The following is a 20,768-nucleotide window of genomic DNA, read 5'->3' on the forward strand; positions in this document are numbered from 1 at the left end:
AAGTGACGGGGAGGAGGCAGGATTCTCCAAAAACACACGGTAGGACATGTAGTCATAGCCAACACTAGATACACACTGCCAAAGCACATTCAGATATTTCCACCATCCTAATGAACCTCTCCCCCAGATACACTCACACACTCCCTTTATCTATCTAATGCTGAGTGCACACTAAACAATGTTTGCCCGAATCTCCCTGTTGCAACAAAACCCTTGACTCTGGCTCTTGCTCAGCGCCACTGTGGTCAGGTTTGGAGACTTTCATGTTTGGAGTGAACATTCATGCCATCATTTTCCTCTGAAAATGTCACCTCTAATGGTATGGAGATAGGAAATAGGAGATAGAAGGCTAGGATTAAAGAGGGCATTTTTTTTTCATTCTCTACTTTCTTTTTCTGCTAAAATAAATTATGCAGAAAGGTTCCTCTACAGTCAGGAAATGTTATTCACACTTTGGGCCACCCCAAAAAATACTCTTTACACAGTCATTACTAGTCAAGCTGAAAGATACAGAACAGTCACTGAAAGTGAATGAAGCATGCAGGCTGACGTGGTAGAGTAATCTGACAGGCTTTTACACAAATAAGACACCTACACAAGCAAGTTATGCAGCGCTACGTTCTGCTTGCTTCATCAGAGTTACATAGTGCGTTCAGAGCATGACGGGCGTGACGGAGTGTGGATGACAGCGCCACGACTACCCCTATTACAAGTCAGTTGAGCATCTCGATAATTTTGAACAATAGTGTGAGCAAAATGTGGAGAAATGGCTAAATCAAGCTTTTATAACACAGAGATGGTGCTGTGGGCTCATTTACTAAAAACATTTAGTTTTCATGTAGTGACACCTTAAAGAGGCAGAATTCACATCTCTACTGAATATGAATTTAGGGAATGCACAAACAGAATGGCTGGTGTTACCATTTGTTGGATAAATGAATCAACAGACAAACAAGTAAACGAATAGATGAATAGATGACAGAATAGATGAATAGATGACAGACCTGCAGAGAGACAGGCAGTTTAGCAAAATATGCATAACACTTTTAATAAAGCTATTAAAACCAAATCAGTCCTGTGATTAGCGAGGAAATGGCGTATGATAACTGACTAAAAGAATTGGGCCACAAATAAGCATGTAAGCATTTTGTATTGTGTAAAATTGAACTGCATCATTCTGCATCGTTTCATGACTAGTGTGTTAGCTTGCAGCTAATGCATGAGCTTGGGGCTAACATATCAGCTTGTGACTACAGCGTTAGATTGGGACCACACTATATTTATACTGTATTGAAATTTGCATTAAATCAAACTATACATTCATGAACCTGTAGTTATAAGTATTGGGTACTTCATCCACTTACCAAGTAAATTATTTAAGCTAAAACTGAAGCATGATACTGAAAAAAGAGAGCAAGCTGTACCTAAAAGCTCATCTGGGTCCTTCACTACTATGTGAGCATTCAGTTCCTGCAGCTCCTGGTGCAGCTCCTCCACCTTCTTACTGGACTTCTTTAGCATGTTGTCCACATAAGCCAGGCTCTTCTTGTCTGTGGTGACTTTCCGCAGGTTCTCGGCTCCTTCCTTAATCTTCAGTTCTTTGCGGATCTCCCGCTTGATCTGGTCCTTAATCTCGTCTAGCTTCTGTTGGACCATGGTGTCCGACAGGTCCAGGTTGTGGCCCAGGCCCAGACGGTCCGACACCATGTGGCTACGAGCATCACCCTGCGGAATGGTTTGTGTGAGAGAATCAGAGAAAGAGAGAGAGAGAGAGAGAAAGAGAGTTAGGACTTATTTAAAATATGCAGTAAACTAATGCTGGGCAATATATTGTTTAATGATACCAGTGTCTTTTTAGATTAAGCTGTATTATATATTGATCATATCTGCAAAAACTGTTACATTTCAACGCATGTGATTTGATTTGCTGCTTCAGGTTGTTTTTGGGTTTTTTTTAGAAAAGGGAAAATGTTCCCATTTCTTGTTCTGGAAGGTTTCCTTAGGTGTAAATGTTAAGAAAACAAACTGTCATGTGTGGTAAGCAATATTATTATACCATAGAGTAGCAGTACTCTGAAACTATGGGACTATTCACTATTACTGTTCTTAATTACACTATTATGTAAATATCTGATATTGTGACACTGGGGGAGGGGATATTAAAATTTACCAACACGTAATTAGTTATGACCTTAAGATATCTTTCCGTTCACATATTAATGAGCCATTGCATCCGTCTCAAATCTTTAATATCCTCTTATATGGGCACAATTTGCTCTCTACCATTCAATTGTGTATATTATGTAACGGCATAAAGTTCAAGCTAAGCTGTTCACTGGGAGAAAACAGAGGCTTCCGAATGGCACTACGTACTGCTCACACATCATAAAAACAGACAAGTTCATAAACTTTTGACTTTTGAAGTCACAACTAGGGGCGTAAGGATACACACGGCCACAATTTGATGCAGTTCCTTACGTTGGGTTATTCATCTAAATAAATATAAATGTAAATGAATACAAATAAGTTCCTGTATGCTCATTGCATTATCCACTAATGAGGCTAGAGCTGAGTGGCAGGAGGAGCGTGGTACCTGACAGGAGCATGCTGGAGTGGTTGATGGTTATAACTGCACATAAATATAAATATATAAACTGCATATAAATACTCTTGCATTTTTGCAATGCTTTCACATGTTTTAGTGCACTGTGCGCTGTTCCCACAGACCCTTGATTTCAAATTCATATGAACAATCAGCTGGCTTGATTGCGTTTCCGCACATATGTACATCATCAAGTGACCAAATGAGAGAAACCACAAGTCGGCAGAGAGTGCAGAGCAGGGAGATGCACAACCCAACTAAAAAAGTTAAGAAATACACACACAAATGTCAACAACAGTGCATCACTGTCTGCTTTTAGCAAACTCTGTTTAAGTTTAGCATAGAGCATAAGCAGTACTGGTTGAAGGGATAAGCTGAAAGGCTAAATTGAGTGTTGGTGCTGGTATCAGGCTGGTAGCTGCTGACACGCTGCTGAAAACACTGTTTTCCTTGGCCTGATGGCCTCTCATCCATAAGAAAATAGAGCTGTAGCTAACTGAATAGAGAGGAAAACCTCTTCAGTGAAGAATTTTATGATGTTTTGAAAATCCTAAACCCATGTTATTAGTGAGCTGCCTTACATGGTTGCTGAGCAGGTCATATTAGTGTGGGTTAAAAAATATTGTCTGTGGTAACTAAGCGTAGGTTATGAAGATTGGGTTGATAAATGCTCCCACATTCCTGTACTTGTTCCAGCTCCTGAGACATAAAAATTAAAAATAAAATAATAATAATTCCCACCCACAGCGTACTCACAACACACTGGACAGAAACAGAAGTTTTTTAAGTTCTTTGCCCAATATTATCACTGGGAATGCTTCATTTGGATGCTTTAAATAAATAACTGCAATCACTCCTGATATACTTCTGCAGATGCTGAGAGCATGATAAATACGAACAAACAATATTCTGTAAACCCTGGCCCCTCCAGAAGTGTTTGCATTCTTCAGTACACTGCTTTCCTACCCATGCAGTCATGGATCACGCAAGCATATGGTCTCCTTGAAGTGAACGTACCCGACCCCACTAGCCTCACATATGAAGAGACCCTTCTGAAGCCTCTATGGTGCTGATTTATAGCCCGACTGCAAATACAGGGTCTGTCATTCGCTGGCTATGCTATCAGCAGGGTGGGGTGAGCGCACACAGGCCGCCAACTGAGGAGCGTAGCTGCTACAAATCAGCCAGGCAAGAGTCACACAAAGCCCAAAACCCCAGGCCAAGCCATATGATTTAAACTGGAAGCACCCTAAAAAATAGGGTCATGTAAAGATTATGGTAAGAAAGGAATTCAAGATGTTGCCAATCCATAAGATTAGTAGAAAAAAAGCTGGGAGTTTAAACCCCACATCTAAGGACAGTCAATATAAAAAGCCAAGAATAGCATAGCCTATAAGTGAGAATTGCACTTACAAATAGAGCAGTGAAGATATAATAACTATAATAGCTACAGTACACATCATAAAAGTGACCATATTCAGCTGCATAACAGAGCGAGCAAGAGAGAGGGAAAAAAACAACAACAAAAAAAGTGTGACTGACATTGCTTACCAAGACCTCCACTACTCCTTCTGCACACAAGGATCCCAGCATTTTCTCAGTTCCACAAAAACAGCTTATCAGACAAAATCTTAGAGAACCTGAGGCAGAACAACACACACAGACATCCTCACTCAAGCAGCAGGAGTTGTGCTCTAATCTGTGCTCTGGGCTCTGAATGAGGCAGTTTCATGGAAATCAGAATAGAATCTAAGCCAGCCTTGGCAGAAACAGGTCCTGTTAAGCCTGGTGTGGGATAATCTTTGTGGTTAAGTGCAGGTGACTGCCACTCTGGTCGGGAGATCTCAAAATATCCAAAGGGGCAACAAGGCCTCAGACAGGCTGCGATACACAGCACCAAGTCACCTCTGCTAATCCAAACACTCAGCAACCACTGAACACCACCTACAGAAGCATGAGGAAGAGAACAGAAGTTCCACTGCATGCTGTGCTTCCTTTTCTACCAATACCTGGGAGATGAGGTCATGTAACTGTAAAATTAATCTGCTTCCTTTTGGCAGGTGAAGGCAATTCAAATAGAGCTGGGCTTTTTAAAATGCACTGACGCACTGTGATGCACCACATGGAAAGTGGTGATTCAACTACAACCATTATGGAAAGCATTTATAATAATAATAATAATAATAATAATAATATCTAATGAAACTGGCTCACTGACCAATGAAACTGACTATTGTCCTCATTGTGTATATTTCCACGACCATGAGACCTCCCGATGCATGAAGCGGTTTCCAGAAAAATCAATCAAATCAATGTTCACACGTCTAGCTACATGAGAATATTACATTTTACTTATAAATAAAGGGAATCAAGTATTTGTGTATTCTAGCAGGGCTAGCTGACATGCCTGCTGGTGGTTAACTGATAAGATAAGCTAAAACCTGAGATGGAGCGTAGAGATTCAGCTATGTATCAGTATAGAGCAATTTTCAGCCAAAATAAACAATCAACCGATACTTCTTTAAATAGCTAATCCGATCGTGTTTGCAAGTTTAGGATCACAGGCATCGAAAGCCAGCGTTGTGCTACATGTGCTGGCTCTGCCCTGTCAGCATAGCGTTTTTTGTGTTTTTCTTTTTTTTTTTTTGTTGTTTTTTTTTTTACTGCATCAGACTCAAACTCGTGTGTAGAGTGTGTAAAACTAACGTGTCTTGTGAAGGAAGCAGAGTAAAGACTTTTCACACTATTTACCAGGTACCACTCTCGAAAGTGCATGACTCTTAGCTTAGTACAGCAGGAATCAGAACACAGCTGAGCTAACAAACCCCACCAACCACACAAAACAACAAACGGTGCAGACCACATTTAACCACAACCAAAATGTAGGTGGCTATTCTACATTCATCTGGGCCTATTTACTGTTCTTTTAATACAGGCAATTAAAACTACTTTCAAGGCTAATTTCAAATGAAATTATAAACAGGCTATGACAGCTTGATTTATATCAAAATACATGCTGCCCATCACCTCATTTCTGACACTGCATGTCGAAATTCAAAAAAGTTACAGTTCAAATTACACATTATATTAAGCTGTGTTTGTCTGATTTTTAAAATGCTCAGAAATACAATCCCAAGAGACTGCCGCATTTGACTAGTGTGGCTGAAACTAACCCTGAAACTCATGCCAATGGATTTTCTGACTGTCTAGTCTACTGCCTAGTCTATATGGAAAAAAAGACCTTCACATTAAAGAGCCAAATCTGATTCGACAGACAAAAGTTAGGTTCAGCCTTAATTCTGTCTGCATTACATGGCTTTCACATGGCCTAATCACTAATTCTAGACTAAGGTTTACAATGATATTGGAAACATAGCAGTATTGCCTGCTAGGAAATTGTAAAAAGGATCAGCTAACTGTTCTATTAGTCTTTAATAATAATCTACTGTAGTCCCAATTACAAACTATCTTGGCAGTAGCAGATACATACACTCATAACAGAGAACAGAACAGCAATCCCACTTTTTCCATATTAGTGCAACAGAGTCTACATAAATGTATCCAGTCAAGTGCACTTCCCTATGCCAATTTTCATTAAATACACAATATAAAGGTAAAGGTAAAAGTGCACGTATTTGTCACTGTACAGTGTACACTGTACAGCAAAATGTGTCCTCCGCATTTAACCCATCTGTGGTAGTGAACACACACTCACACACACTAGTGAGCCAACTCCAGCGTCCGGGGAGCAGAGAGGGTAAAGGGCCTTGCTCAAGGGCCCAACGGTAGCAGCTTGCCAAGTCCGGGTATCGAACCCACAACCCTGTTATCGATAGCCCGGCGCTCTAACCACTAAGCCACCACTGCCCCAAGACAGAGAAAGAAATAGGAGGAACGTGTAAAGTAAAAGGGTGTGAAGCTCTTAAACGCAGATGAGTCACAAGCAGGTGAACTGACAGGTACTTTGTTTTACAGTGGAAAAAAAAAGCAGCCCAAAGTAGATGGAAGACGTTCCTTGCTGTCGGAGAGTCAGCAACAGCCTGGAAGTCCTTGCTCGGGGCCTCCCTCCTGCTGTTTCTCAATGCTCCACCCAGCAACAAGGACCTGGCTCAGAAACAAATCCACTCACACGGGCACACAACCTCCACATTGCATAACAAACTAATTCCCACACAGCGGATAACAGGTGGCCACGTGCCCTATAAAACGTACAAGTTAAAAGACCTTTACACCGCTGCTCTCTACACCTGCGGGTGACGCACAGAGAGCACTGATTGTTGCTAGCAAGAGCAAGGAAGGTGCAGTAGGAAATTATTTTTGGGGAAGGAAAGAAATAAAGAAAAAAAGCTGCTTCTTGTCACTGTTCTCTTACAGTGAAAGCACATGAATGAAGCAGTGTGGATTAGCACTTTTAATGCTACACACAACGCTCTAAGGACAAGCTCCATAAACAACACCCAGGTAGAACACGCACGAGTGAATGAGCCTGGAGGTGCAGAAGATCTTAGTCTTATCACAAAGCTCATCCTATTACTTTTACTTTAAACTCCCTGACCCAAGGCGAGGAGAGAAAAAAAAAAAAAAAAGCCTCGTACTCTACTAGCTTCTCCCTCACAAGTGCTATAGCCAGCTTTTCAAATCAAAAATAGTCATAAGCCAAAACAGTACACAAGAGCATTCAGGTTCATTTAACTAAGCTGACACATCCCTAACAACCTATCAAATGGTTATGTGCACTGGGATAGTAGAGCTGATCAAGATGAATGTCACTACAAGGTAAGCTAAAACAGCAGGCCTGTAGCAAGCATCATGTTTAACGAGTCACCATTCTTAGGCAAACTGACTCACGCTGTGGGGTCTTTCAGATATTCACGCTGTCTTTGCAAGAAGGTTTATTAACCCTTTTACATCATCAAGGGGGAAAGTGCCCTTTTTCGTCTACATTGTGTCTACAACTGTTTGCATTACAGAGAAACTAGTGTTTCAATGAACCATTTTTCACTACTGTTTAAAACGTCATAGAAATGGTCTATACAGGATAAGCTCATCCCTACACCAGACCCCACAACGAAAAGCTGTGCCTCACAGAACTACCTGCAAAAAGACAAATACACCTACAGGTAGGTAATATGATGGTTATTTTTATTATGATAAATTATGACACTATGTTCTTCAGCATTTGGTAAAGAATAACTGTCTAAAGGTTATTAGGGACGTGCAGCAACTTAGAATTAAGTACATGTAAAAGTTAATAAATAAAAGTTAATTAACAAACTCTGAGGAAAGAAAAAATGCCTGAAATTAAGAGAGGACTGGATGGGCTCTACTAAACGCTCTAATGTGCTACCCCTATGGCCCAGGGGTCACAAGTGCAAATCCCCATCCATGCCTGATATAACCTGTCACCACTGATGAAGTACATGATGATAACCAGACTTGCAACTCACTTGTTGTAATCATGAAGGTGCCGTAATCTTTACTAACTGGCGAATTCGGACGGGACTAAAAACGTATGGGTATCCTGTACGGATCTCAGTCAATCAGGCAATTAATTAAAATGATGGATTTTTAAACTTTTTTTCCATTTATGAATCAAAGCACCACACACAGAGACACAACCGAAAAGTCACATTGCTGTTGTGCTTTTACAATTTTGTCATATTACCCAGTCAGTTGCGCAAGGGGTCTGCAGGGGCCCTTACACAAACTATTGGATTTCTGCAACAAGAAAATAATAATACAGTACAAAAGCCTTTATGAATACTACAACCGTTTGACTTAGACCTTAGAGCAACTGCCTGGACTCCACTGAAACCGCCCTATGAAAGCCACACACACAGCAATGTCATCTTCCTGAGAAAGAATAAACTAACAATTCATTTCCTAGCCCCTGCATCAATCCCTCTCCTCTTTCCATGACTTCTATGATCCATGAGTTCTATGCTAACTTCCCACCCTGAGGCTGAGGTCACTCCGAGCTAATGAGCCTCTCTCCTTCAGTAACTCAAATGATCTGGCCCCAGATAAGGGCAGCTCTGAAGAGGATACCTGTCCCACACGGCGTTCAGAGCCAAGGTCCCAGTGTACCTCCGAACACTTGGGCCTAGAGTATCAGTTAACCCTCCGAGTTTCAGTTGTGCGGCACTACAATTAGGCAGGGGAGGAGTCTGCACCCAAACACAGCCATTACTCCCGCCCAAACCAACTAAATGACAGGAGCTTTTGAATTCATCACAGTCAACCGTGCTCGTAAGTTGTTAATGACCAGTTTACGCTCCACTTTTAGACAGAGTTAACAATTTGCAAAGCTTTTAAACGGAGCCAAGGAGGAGCAGATTTGCTGACACTAGAAAAACAAAGACAAAAATAAAAAAATCACCAAAAAGATCTAATAAACGGTCTTTGAGTGCGAAGGTTTACAATAAAAAACAATATTTAAAAGATTATTAAAGTTTAAAACAGGCTCTAACCCACAGCATCACTGCATTCTTGTCTGAGCAAATGAGAACAAAATTAAAGGCTGGTTTGGAGAATCCCCAGATGATTGTACAGCACACTGACGGCCAAATAATGGCCCTCACCTGCAAGGCCTGACCAAGCGCGGACAAATATTTTGATAAACGTGACTTTGTCACTTTGTGACCGGTGTGAAACTACTTTGAACGTTACACAGTCAAAAGACAACGAAAACACTGGAAGTGGAGGACCACTGCACGGTTATACACAGATCAAGTCAAACAAATGACTCAGTTTTCCATGGAACCGATTCTCTCATATGTATCCGAACCCTGTCCAGCACCACGTTGGTTTACAAGGGAGTTGCCAGTCTGGTATGGTACAGGATATGATGCTAATAATAGATTTTGACTGGAGTTTTCCCCTTGCCCCTGGCCCTCAGGAGGCTGAACGTTTACAACACACGATGCCAACACATAAGATCCCTCCTGTTACACTACCACTCTCCATTAAGCCATGCTTCAATCCTTCAAAAGAGCAGGGGAGTCCAAGTCTGCTGCTCAGCCATGCTGTTTGGCAGACCACTGTGTGTGTGTGTGTGGGGGGGGGGGGGGGCATTATGAAATGTTACATTCTCAAAATCAGTTCCAACTTGTATTAGTATTATTAATTCTTGTAAAAGATGACAATATTTGGGTTGACCTAGAGAGGCAACAGGACCATCCATGTGTTTTTGGAGCCTGGGCTGGTTTATTTGTTTCTAACATTACCTCAGACCTAAAGAATCAGCCAGTAAGCCTATGGGTGTGACAGCACTGGAGCTCTGACTCTGTCAGAAGAAAACCCCTTAAAAGAAACCCTCTCACATAAAGACACTAAAGTTATTTATTCTTTGGCCAAAAATAACTTTTAGACAGATGCAAAAGGCTAAAGAATCGGTAGAAGTAGCACAAAGCTAGCTAGCGTTAGCTCCACAGATTTCTGTCAGTGGGTCAACTCGCACTGTATTGGAGCTCTTCGCTGCCAAGTTTCTCATTCTTTTACACGAAGCCTTGCCCCTCTGTAAAGCTGCGTCCATAACAAAGCACATATGGTTTACTGTCAATACTTTAACAGCCCCAAAATCCACCAGAGAGAACAGAATACCCCGTTTTAAACAGCATATGCTGCAGTTAGTGAAGCAACAGTTGTGCTGGTTAATGATTTCAGGCTAGGCCTTGGCTCCTCCGGGCCACTTAACCCTATAGTGGCCAACTGGAAAGCTCGCCATTTGGTATCCAAAAGTCTGATTCCAGGACGCTTTAAACGGCCCTTTGAGAAGGACAGACGTTGAAATGTGCGTTTCGGCTGGTAAACAGAGCAAGCTGTGGGTGAAGAAAGGAGAAATTCATATTTTTTTTACCTGCACGGAATCGGCCGCCATCTTGCCCCCTCAACTTTTGAATCAAACTCAGGAGAGCGAACAGGAGCCCGACTCCAGCACTTCTCCTCGGGATTTCTGTCTTTATTCCCAGAAACAAGTCAGTAAACCATCTGAAGAGCAAACCGGACACCGCCGCCACGATTTCCCTTGTTTTATCCCGAAGTTAGCCGTGGCTAAAACATGGGAGGAAGGGAAGAAGAGGAGTCCAACTCCACCACTTCTCCCACTTCTCCCACTTCTCCTCACGACTTTCTTCTCTTCCAGAGTTAAATCAGCAAAGCGTCCGGACAGCCAACCGAGACTGGACTGTAGCTGTAGTGTCCTCACGAGTTCTCCTGCTTTTTGATGAACGAAATTAGTCAAAAACCAGCACTAGGACGTTTCCATCGGTCGGTCTGAACTCCCCGGTCTCCATGACGGCTCCTTGGTCAAACTTTGTTTGTCAGTTCTTCCAGTCTGGAAAAAAAAAATTAATGTAAACGAAAATAAACACGAGCTACAAAAGTCACAAAAAGTTGGCGAGATCCGAGCACAGAAAGGCGGCCGTTATTTATTTATTAATTTATTTTAAATCGAGCTGTATTTTAAACGGCAGTCCTGCGCTCGCGCTGCCGCCGCCGCCGCTGCTGCTGCTGCTGCTCCTCCGCTCCGGTCGGCTGGGTCACGTGACCTGCATGTGTGCCGTGGGGGTGCAGTTGTTCACGGAGCAGGACGAAAATAGTGACTCCCTCACTGCTGTTACAGCGACCTTCAGCAGCCCTGTCCCACAACACTGCCAAACACACACGCTCATTCTCAGCACTGCTTGCTATGTGCACCTGTGGTTAATACACAGACCTAGGCAAAAAAAAAAAAAAAAAAAAAACCCTGCTCCAATTACATTTCATTCCTCATTTTCTGAGTGAAAATATATACACGTTTATTGCTGGATTTTACATATTCGGAAGTTAAATGTGACATGTAGAAAGGCTATGGCACATATTTAAAAAAAACAAAAAAACAAAACAAACAAAACACACACACACACACACACACATATATATATATATATATATATATATATATATATATATTTATATATATGTACACAATTGTAAGTATTAATATAACACATAATTCCTTTACAGTCTTGTTTGCACACTTGATTTACACTTTTTACAAAAAATCCTCTACAGAAAGTGTTAGAGCATTCATCTCAAAATGTGGAAGTGAACATATTAATAAATATATATATAGCACACTGATAAATGAAAACTTGAGAATAATGAAGCCAAACTGGTGTGGTGCTCTAAAATAAATAATGCAGAATTGCATGGGGGAAAATATTATTTTTTTTCTAGAGTTTATATATATATATATATATATATATATATATATATATATATATATATATTATAATTCCACATTTTAAGATTATAGCTACATGTTCTTTAGAGGACTTCTTCAATTTGAAAATCAACAAAATATACACTATATTTGATAAGGGGTGTCCAAACATTTGAACAAGACTGTAAACTAACAGCTGTCTCTTTTTGCTGTGTCATCATTTGCCTTATTTTAAATACCTTGCCTTTCTAATTCTCATTTTTAATTGCTTATAAAAAAGTTATGTATTATATTTTAGTATGTTGTTAAAAATGATATCATTACTACTTTAAAATTGGTATACTTATAATATTCTTTAATGTAATTTTGTACAATGCTCTGAAGAAAGCACATCAGGATGCTTTTTATGTAAAATGTTCTACTATTATTGTTGTTGTTGTAAATAGTATTATTTATAATGTTTTATTATGTACTAAGCCTAGTGCTCTGAATGTTTTGTAACACGTTCTGGAGAACTATACTCTGTTTTTAAGTGCACCGTCTTCTTTGCTTTACTTGTGGAGACCATGTGTAACATGCAGCTACTCATGCCACTGACACATTTACACTTTACAGGCTTAGCTGGTCCATGTGCGTTATGAAGCACTCTAGACCACCACCAAGACAAAGCCCTGCCACCCTCTCACTCTAAAGCTTCCTGGTAATTTGATAGCATCTGTAAATGAACTATTCTGACCATGACACACGAGAAGGCCACAACAGAGTCATGGCTGAGGCGATCCAGCACCTATTATTTTTGCTCATCCACTCTAAATGTGCTTGGAACTGCTAATGAGGAAGGTTTGCATTGCTGTAAGCAAGCAAGGCTGTAATCCAATACGTCTATAAGAAACAGATAACCTAGATGCTTATTACGATCTTGCACAAATATTTAGGTTAGAAATTTAATTAACACATGTCACATCATGCTGAAGAATATGAAGTATATGAAACCAACAGACAGAGGCTTTGATGTAGGCGTCGACAATGCTGCCTTTATACAGAGGTGCAAGGTGAGTGTGTAAAAAATTTGCATGTGCAGTATTGGTGGTCAGGAACTATTGTGTGGCCCTGTACGCTTGGCTGAGAGGAGGATGGAATGGCCTTGGAGTCTTTCTAAATGCATATACAATGCTAATTAGAATGGACAAGGCAATGTTAAAGTATTCAGGAATTGTCACATATTAGTTCTGTATCCAGATTATTTTGAGTCATTAGTAAGTTCCTTCAACATGTTTAACTTAATCTTTTAATCTTAACTTTAACTACATGCCAATTTGCCACATTCAGTAGGAGTGCCTTAATATTTAGAGCAATATTTTATATTTTATATTTTAAATAATCAGAAATCCCACATTTCTGATGACAAATCTTGAAGGAAATATGATCTTTTGGGTGGATTTTTAGAGGCAGGATCTTTGCAAGGCTAACGCTAGCCTGGTTGTATTTATTATCCTATAGATCAGTGGCTAGGCTAACAGTCAGGGTTGTTTGTATGCAGCCTGCTGGCATTCAGTGTTTACCTAATGCAAGCTGAGTATTGCAATGAGAGCACACTGATAAATGAAAAATTAAGAATAATGAATCCAAACTTGTGTGGTGCTCTACAATAAATAATGCAGAATTGCATGGGGAAACATATTATGCAACTTTTTGACCCGAAAGCCCCATTAAAACTAAACAAGGGGGTTTAATGTAAATGTAGATTTTCTATACTACATTCATTAGCATTGAGAGGCTGAAGGGTAGCCCTTGCGTCCTCTGAGCCAGCTAACTGTCTCTTTTTAAACTGCTAAGTCAGCGGACAGCTGAACACGCTTGGAGAAAAATCTGCGAGCCACCAGTTCTATTACATCAGCTACCAGATGCCCTCATTGGCTAGGATCATGCTGAGTAGTGGGGTAGAGGGAGGGCCATCCAGAGAAAGTGAGGGTCAAATATGTCCCGCTTTCTCTCAAAGTTTGTTTTGTAAGCCTTAAGACCTTTAATTTATGCCTTCCAGAGTCTCGGAGAAATCTCTTGAAATCTGTCCAGACGTAAAGCAAGTGAAATAATCCAACACCTAATACCATACTCTGCATACCTTTCAGACTATACTAAAGAATAGACTATTAATGGCGACTCTTTCAGACTCTTTCTTTTTTAACAGACCGTTTTGGGAGTGCCGGATGCAGGAATGGAAAAACGACAACAACAATGGTGTAGATGAGACACCACGCCATTCAGTTTCATAGTAAATCTCTTTCTATGTCTCTTACAGCAGGCTGTAGGCTCCGATCCAACACACCGCAACTGTTTATTCGGATTTCAACTCAGCTCAGCGGCTAGCAGCTGTATTGTAGCTCTGCATCACTTCTGTTTATCCTGTTTATTTTCTTTCACCTCGGTCTGTGGTTTGCTGGTTTCGGCTCCAGACGCTGAACCCACGCCTGAAACCCCGCTTAACACAACGGCCTCTTTTACTCAGTAGCTCTTAAGGAAGCTGAAAGCCAGAGACTTCCTGTGGTAACAATCGGGCTTCCTGTGTTAGACCGCGTGTTGCTCTATCAGACGTGATAATCTTCTGCGGCTTTCATCTAATAGGTTATAAAAATGCGCACAGCCAAATTCTCTGGACATTAGTCCCAATATGGAAATGCCACTGCTCGCTTTTGAAAGTTTACTGAGGTCATTCTTTTACGGTGCAAAGTAAGAATGGGTTAAATACATATGATGGAAACCCTGTATTTAAAGTTATGATTCAACAAAAATCTAATTTGCACAGTCCCCCCCTTCCACTAAGTGTAGCTGACCAAGGTGTTTGATTTCTGCCCTGTCTGAACACTCAGGGCCTGGTAGGCCTGGTGTAGTAGTCACTGCTGTTTGCACTTGTCTTATAGTGAGAGCAGGTTCAGGTTGGTCAAGATGTTTGGTGTTTGAAGGTATTTTGGTGTTTAAAGTTTGTCTCTGCAGTTGTGCGCTGGAACTACGAGGCTAACGTTGCTATAATTCATAATGCAAATAATGGAAGTCTATGTGCAGCAATTAGCGACCTGCCAACTATTCGCCGACCTCACCACACGTTTTTTAACTGCATTGAGCTGTTTAGGAATCGAATAATAGGCTAAGAGGACTATGAGGATGTTTGACACTGTATAACACACAAATGCCTTCATCTTTATCAAAATAGTCATCTTCTTTTATTCCCATGGCAACCACATTTGCGAATTTTGCATATTTTTCAATAGATTCACCCTGAAGACTGTCTGACTGCAATATCTTATCTGTTTTTTTATTTTTATTACTGAGTTGTGTGCAAGTCACTGGATTTCCACCAATATTATTTTAATCACCCTTTTTGTGACTGTATCATTTTCAGGCATGTAAACATCACACTAAGAGCTAGCCAGGCCAAAGTACAGCCTCCACACAGGGGAGTTATTTGTAGTGAAGTGTGCCAATGAAAACAATGAGAGGACTTGACAGTACTGTTTATGTACTGTAAACGTCATGGAAATTAAAATATAGCAAAAAATAATATGTTTTATTGTGTTGATAACTGTTGTTCTACTTTGTGGTCAAAAATATTCCCACAGATCCTATTTATTGTGATACACAGTTTTTATGTTGCTGTGTTTTCCATTTTACCAGAATTTTGTAGTGGAAGCATGGGGAGTAAATTGCACTCACCTCACTTTTTTATTTTGTTTATGAACAGTTGGTGCTGGAAAAATGCTTAAAATGATCTTGGCCTTTTATTCAGAAACAATTATTTAGCAAAGACCAAATTTGGTTATTTTCATTTATAAAAAAACAACTGTAGCAACCACCCTTGAAGCCTAGATTTTCTCCATATCACACAGTATCAGAAACTGCAACACTAAATATAATTTACATGTACAGTACATGTGAGGAAAATTGTGTAAATCTGTACTGACAGAACACTCAGGGCCTCAAGTCAGGTGTGAGAGGAATATTAGTCACCTCTGTTTGCACCTGTCTTACAGTAAGAGCAGGTTTAGGGTGGTAGTTAGTCTGACAGTGCTGAGAGAGAGAGAGAGAGAGAGAGAGAGAGAGAGAGAGAGAGACAGAAAGAGATAGAGAGAAAGAGAGAGAGAGTGAGAGTGTGAGTGTGCATGACACAGCATGCAGCACGCGGCCGAAACCTGTTACCTGTTACACCTGAGTGGTGAGGATGAAACTTGCCTATGTGTCATCACTCCTATAACTCTCTGTCTCTCTCTCTCTCTCTCTCTCTCTCTCACACACACACACACACACACACACACACACACACACACACACACATACATACACTCACACATACACGCACAAAGATATAAATGTGATTTCAGGGTGTGGGGTCAGACATATGTGTCTGTATTTAATAAATATGTAATAAAATAGTAATAGTTTAGTTAGTTGTAGAAATGTCTATCTATCTATCTATCTATCTATCTGTATATCTGTCTGTCTATCTATCTATCTATCTATCTATCTATCTATCTATCTATCTATCTATCTGTATATCTGTCTGTCTATCTATCTGTCTATCTATCTATCTATCTATCTATCTATCTATCTATCTATCTATCTATCTATCTGTATATCTGTCTGTCTATCTATCTGTCTATCTATCTATCTATCTATCTATCTATCTATCTATCTATCTATCTATCTATCTATCTATCTGTCTGTCTGTCATAACACATTTTTTGCATTTATTTAACTGGAAGCACCCTTAGTTACTCACAGCTACTCGGTTATTGATTTTAACAGCTTACAGCTGACTGCAATAGAGCCTGTCTTACTAATAGCTAACTGTCACAAATGTGACCACACCACTTTCTTCAGCTCTCCTGAAGCTCACTTGATTGTTCTCAGCGGGTGTGTACACTTCCGCCCATATAGAGAAATCTGAGTACATAATAATTATACCTGTGAGCTTGATTATATGATTGTCATTAGGTTTCACTGCAGGGAATAAAAAGCTCATCACAGTGGATTCATTCTTTTACTGTTACCATTCTGTATACTGGGCGCTCTCTAGTGGCAGTAGAGTGATATTCCAGTACACAGGTTTGAGCTGTTGTCCATGTCCTTCTGTGTACATTTACATGCTTTTCTTGCCTACTTTTATTACCTTGTTTGAAGGTGAGTATCTCCCTAGATCTACACCAGACACATTCAAAATGACCAAAGTGGCCACAGTTACCCACCCTGAACCCCCCAGAGCAATGCCCCTGGTCCAAGTCCCAAATTTGATCTGAATACCAGTGGTTCTGTGGTCAGAAACTGACCAATGATGGATCGGGTGGAGGACAGTGTGACAACAAAATTGCATTCTGTAGATGTTCACCCTCACAGTAGATATAATATATAGGTTAAGGTCATTCAGTGTCCAGACAGTGGACATAGAAGCTAGGCTTTTCTAAAAGTCTGTAGGCACCGGACTACCCACTTGGTATCAATAGCAAATTTGCCCTCCTCCTCATCATCCTCTGATCTTTACAGAGCTTTACACAACAAAAATTGGAACATTGCTGTGAGAGTTGGATTGCATTCAGCCAAAAGATCATTACAGATACCTTCTACCTAGATATACAGCATTTGGATATCTACACATTACACATACAAGAGCCTTTATGACATCCCAGTCTGAATCCATCGGAATTCATATAGAGTTGGGCCCCCTTTCCACTACACCAGGTGTGCTTTACACCACGCCATCCTTGCCTGGCATTGTGATGTAAGGCTTGGAGCTCCCATGGTGTCCCAATACCTTTGTCCATATAGTGTATTTCAATTTCAAGGGGGATTCTTCATTCCAAACCAATAAGTCCAGGATTGGCTTTAATCCCTGGACAGGTAACTCACCTATAATGTATAATAATATTACTGTAGTTTGGAGAAGTTTGTTTTTGCCCTTAGAGGAGGTTCAGTATTTCAACCAGATGGGGGAGACAAAACCTACCAAACCAGAAAAGTACTGTACAATTAAAATGACAGACACCATTACAATAACCATTGCTTGCCTATGACCTTTCCAGGGTATCCTGTTTTTTTACACATTCAAATGTCTAATGTCTGCCTTAGTTACCTGTTTAATCTCCAATGCAGGCAGTGTGGTTATTACAAAAAACACCCTAAGCCGCCAGTGCCATGTTTAAGAGGCCCTGACACCTGCCCTCTGTTCATATTAATCAGAGGAAACTTGGACTGGAAACAATTACAGCCCAGTAGATCCTCTCTCACCACCAGTGTTCATAAATTAAGTAAAACAGGTCCCGGTTCATCTGTCAAAGACACATGTGTTCATGCCTAAGCTCAAAGACTTCATATAGTTTCAGCAGATAAAAATAAGAGCTGAAACACAATTGCAATGATATTGAAAACATCCAAAATGAAAAAAAAAAGAAAAACTACAATGGCATTATAATCAAAGTGAAAAAGATAAAAATCTGCTTTTTTCACATAGCCTGACTTTGATGAAGAAAAAAGGTTCTACAGATTACCCAAAGAGAAAACTCATCGGTACCATAGAGAAAGTATTTTAAAATGTGCTACTTTCTTCTTTCAGGAACTGCAAAAACGTTCCAAGGGCAAGCTGACCAGTGTTTAACCATGCTTAACAACCCTAAAGTAGTTACAAATAATATGTAATATATATATCTATGTGTGTGTGTGTATATATATATACACATACATAACCTTTGAAAACGGGTCAATTTGACCCACAACATAACAGGAAGGTCAAACAGCCTATGGACTGCCGACAGGCCGAAAGTGTTACTTCAATTATCAATTACTAAAGAATAGCCCCACCAGTTTGTACAGAAGTCCATGTAGCTGCTGAATAATACACCTTAGTGTGTAATAAGCCTTGCTGCCTTGCTTATAACTCCCCAAGAGACATAACTCGAATTTGTCTGACATGTTGGACATGGTAGAACACGATGACCCAATACAGTCAACATTGCTGCCTCCGTTTTTTTTTTTACATGGCTAATTGTTAATTTTAAAGCATCTTTATGAAGAATTTTACCTTAAAATATCAGCTTCAGACAGCATCTGTCCACACCTTCATTTACCTTCAGTGATGGTTCTGTAACTCTAAAAAGAAAAGTCCAGAAATATTCTATGCATGCAAACTGCAGGGTGACCCGAAATTCCAATTCCTGCATAATGCTGCTTTAATTCTTGTGTTTTTAGATTTAATTACTCAAACCACTCTGAATTACTTTGTTTCATAACTATTTAACCATTCATGCAGACATTGTGAAAAAACTGTGGATTTCTCTTTAGAGGTGCCACAGAATGGAAAACTGTATTTACTTTAGACTGGTTGAGTGATGAGAGTTGAGTACATGGAAATGAACCTCAAACCCTGTTGTATTTTAATTTAAAAAAACCTTCCATAACCCCCCAAAATTGACATACACCAGTGTTCCCAGCTCAAGATGACGGGGCGGTAACACCCAGCTGCCACTTGCTGAGTCAATGTGGTGCTTTAGACAATCTTTGCTGTGGTTGTGCATCAGTAACAGTGGAGAGCAGCATATCACCACCAAACTCTGCTAGATACTGAAAAAAACATATTGCTATGTGAACCAAACTTTGCGACCACAGGTTTGCCTGAGGACTGATTGGGGAGGCAGAACATGGGCATGGCTTAGCAAAAGTCAGGGAAGCAAGCGGGTTTGCTAGCTAAACAAGCTGTGCTAATAGGACAGCAGCACTATCTATCGATTACAATGTCCTTGCTTAAAAACAAAGCTAAGCTATGCTGTGTGTTGTCGGATTGACACGTTGTGGTGACCTTATCCTGCCAATCAGAGCAGAGCGGAGCAAATTATTCCAAAGCCCACCATAAAGGATAAATCAGCTTGTTTCATTCTAGGGCCAAATCACAGGGTTGTAAATGGGCGTGTAAAACTGCATCTGGCAATCCCCCCCCCCTCCCCAAAGTTACATATCTTTTATATAGACATCAGAGAACTATTAAAATACTGAATTAAGGCGTTCTATAGCATCTTTAACCTGGAAAAAGGGGTTTAAATTAGGGTAAGCAGTGCTTGTGAAGTTATTATTTCAGAGACATTAGTGACAACATTTTAGTCTAGTATTGAACGTAGTTGCTCAGTGCATGACCATGAATACAGCACGATGGGTTAACATAATTTTTCCCACCTTTACATCGTCCTGCAGCTTCTACGTGACTGGATTTAGTCTCAGACATTTGCGTAAAGTGACTGACAAATTACTGTTCCGGTCTCCTCTGTCTTTCTGCAGCAGATGGCCGCAGTCATGTTTATAAAGCAGTGTGTGGGTCGGTGTTCGAGCCGACACGCTGCGACATTCATGAGTTCTAGTTCACACTGGCGTCACCTGAGCCACCTTACGTGCGCACACAAGGCCAAGTTGGAATAGCAAACAGCGCTGAATATTGAGAGTGGGGAACTGTTGCCAGTGTTGGCAATTCAGTGAACTAGAGAACAACTGCCTTTGGATAATTCCCTCGCTGTACAAAATAATAGCAAACTCAGCCCCTCAAAGAACTATTCCGGCAAAGTTTGGCTAAGATTCAGTCAATTAAATACACAACTGTTTAGTAGAAGTCCACTTTCTGTTCTTGCCAGTGTCTATCATGCAGAGTCTAGTAAATGTAAAAATTCCAAATTGTTGGGCTTAGAGCGTTTTTGTGGGTGGTGTGATGGCACAGCAGGTAGTGTGTGTGCTGCACAACCCTTTCTCCGGCTTTGTCTCTGAGGAATTTGGTGCATTCTCCCTTTGACCGCATTACATCCTTCTGGTGTCCCCTTTGACACATGGTGGGTAAATTGACTATTCTGTACCCCTAGGTGAGTCAGTTACCCTTCTTACCCTTCCTACCCTATCCTTCCTTGTGTGCAGTGTTTCCACGTAGGCTCTAGACTCACTGTA

General features: G+C 40.5%; 1 protein-coding gene across 1 annotated transcript in view; it reads right to left on the reverse strand.

Moving 5' to 3' along the window:
* The window catches only part of pkn2b (protein kinase N2b), a 34,684-nt gene extending 23,566 nt beyond the window's left edge, over window positions 1-11,118 (reverse strand). The window contains exons 1-2 of the mRNA XM_072684057.1: window positions 10,461-11,118; window positions 1,425-1,725 (exon numbers count right to left, since the gene is read on the reverse strand). Coding sequence (XP_072540158.1) covers window positions 1,425-1,725; window positions 10,461-10,481 — 322 coding nt within the window. The 5' untranslated portion in view covers window positions 10,482-11,118. The remainder of the gene's footprint in view (window positions 1-1,424; window positions 1,726-10,460) is intronic.
* Window positions 11,119-20,768: the final 9,650 nt, after the last annotated feature.

This window comes from Salminus brasiliensis, chromosome 7 (assembly GCF_030463535.1).
Source record: "Salminus brasiliensis chromosome 7, fSalBra1.hap2, whole genome shotgun sequence".
Lineage (NCBI taxonomy): Eukaryota > Metazoa > Chordata > Actinopteri > Characiformes > Bryconidae > Salminus > Salminus brasiliensis.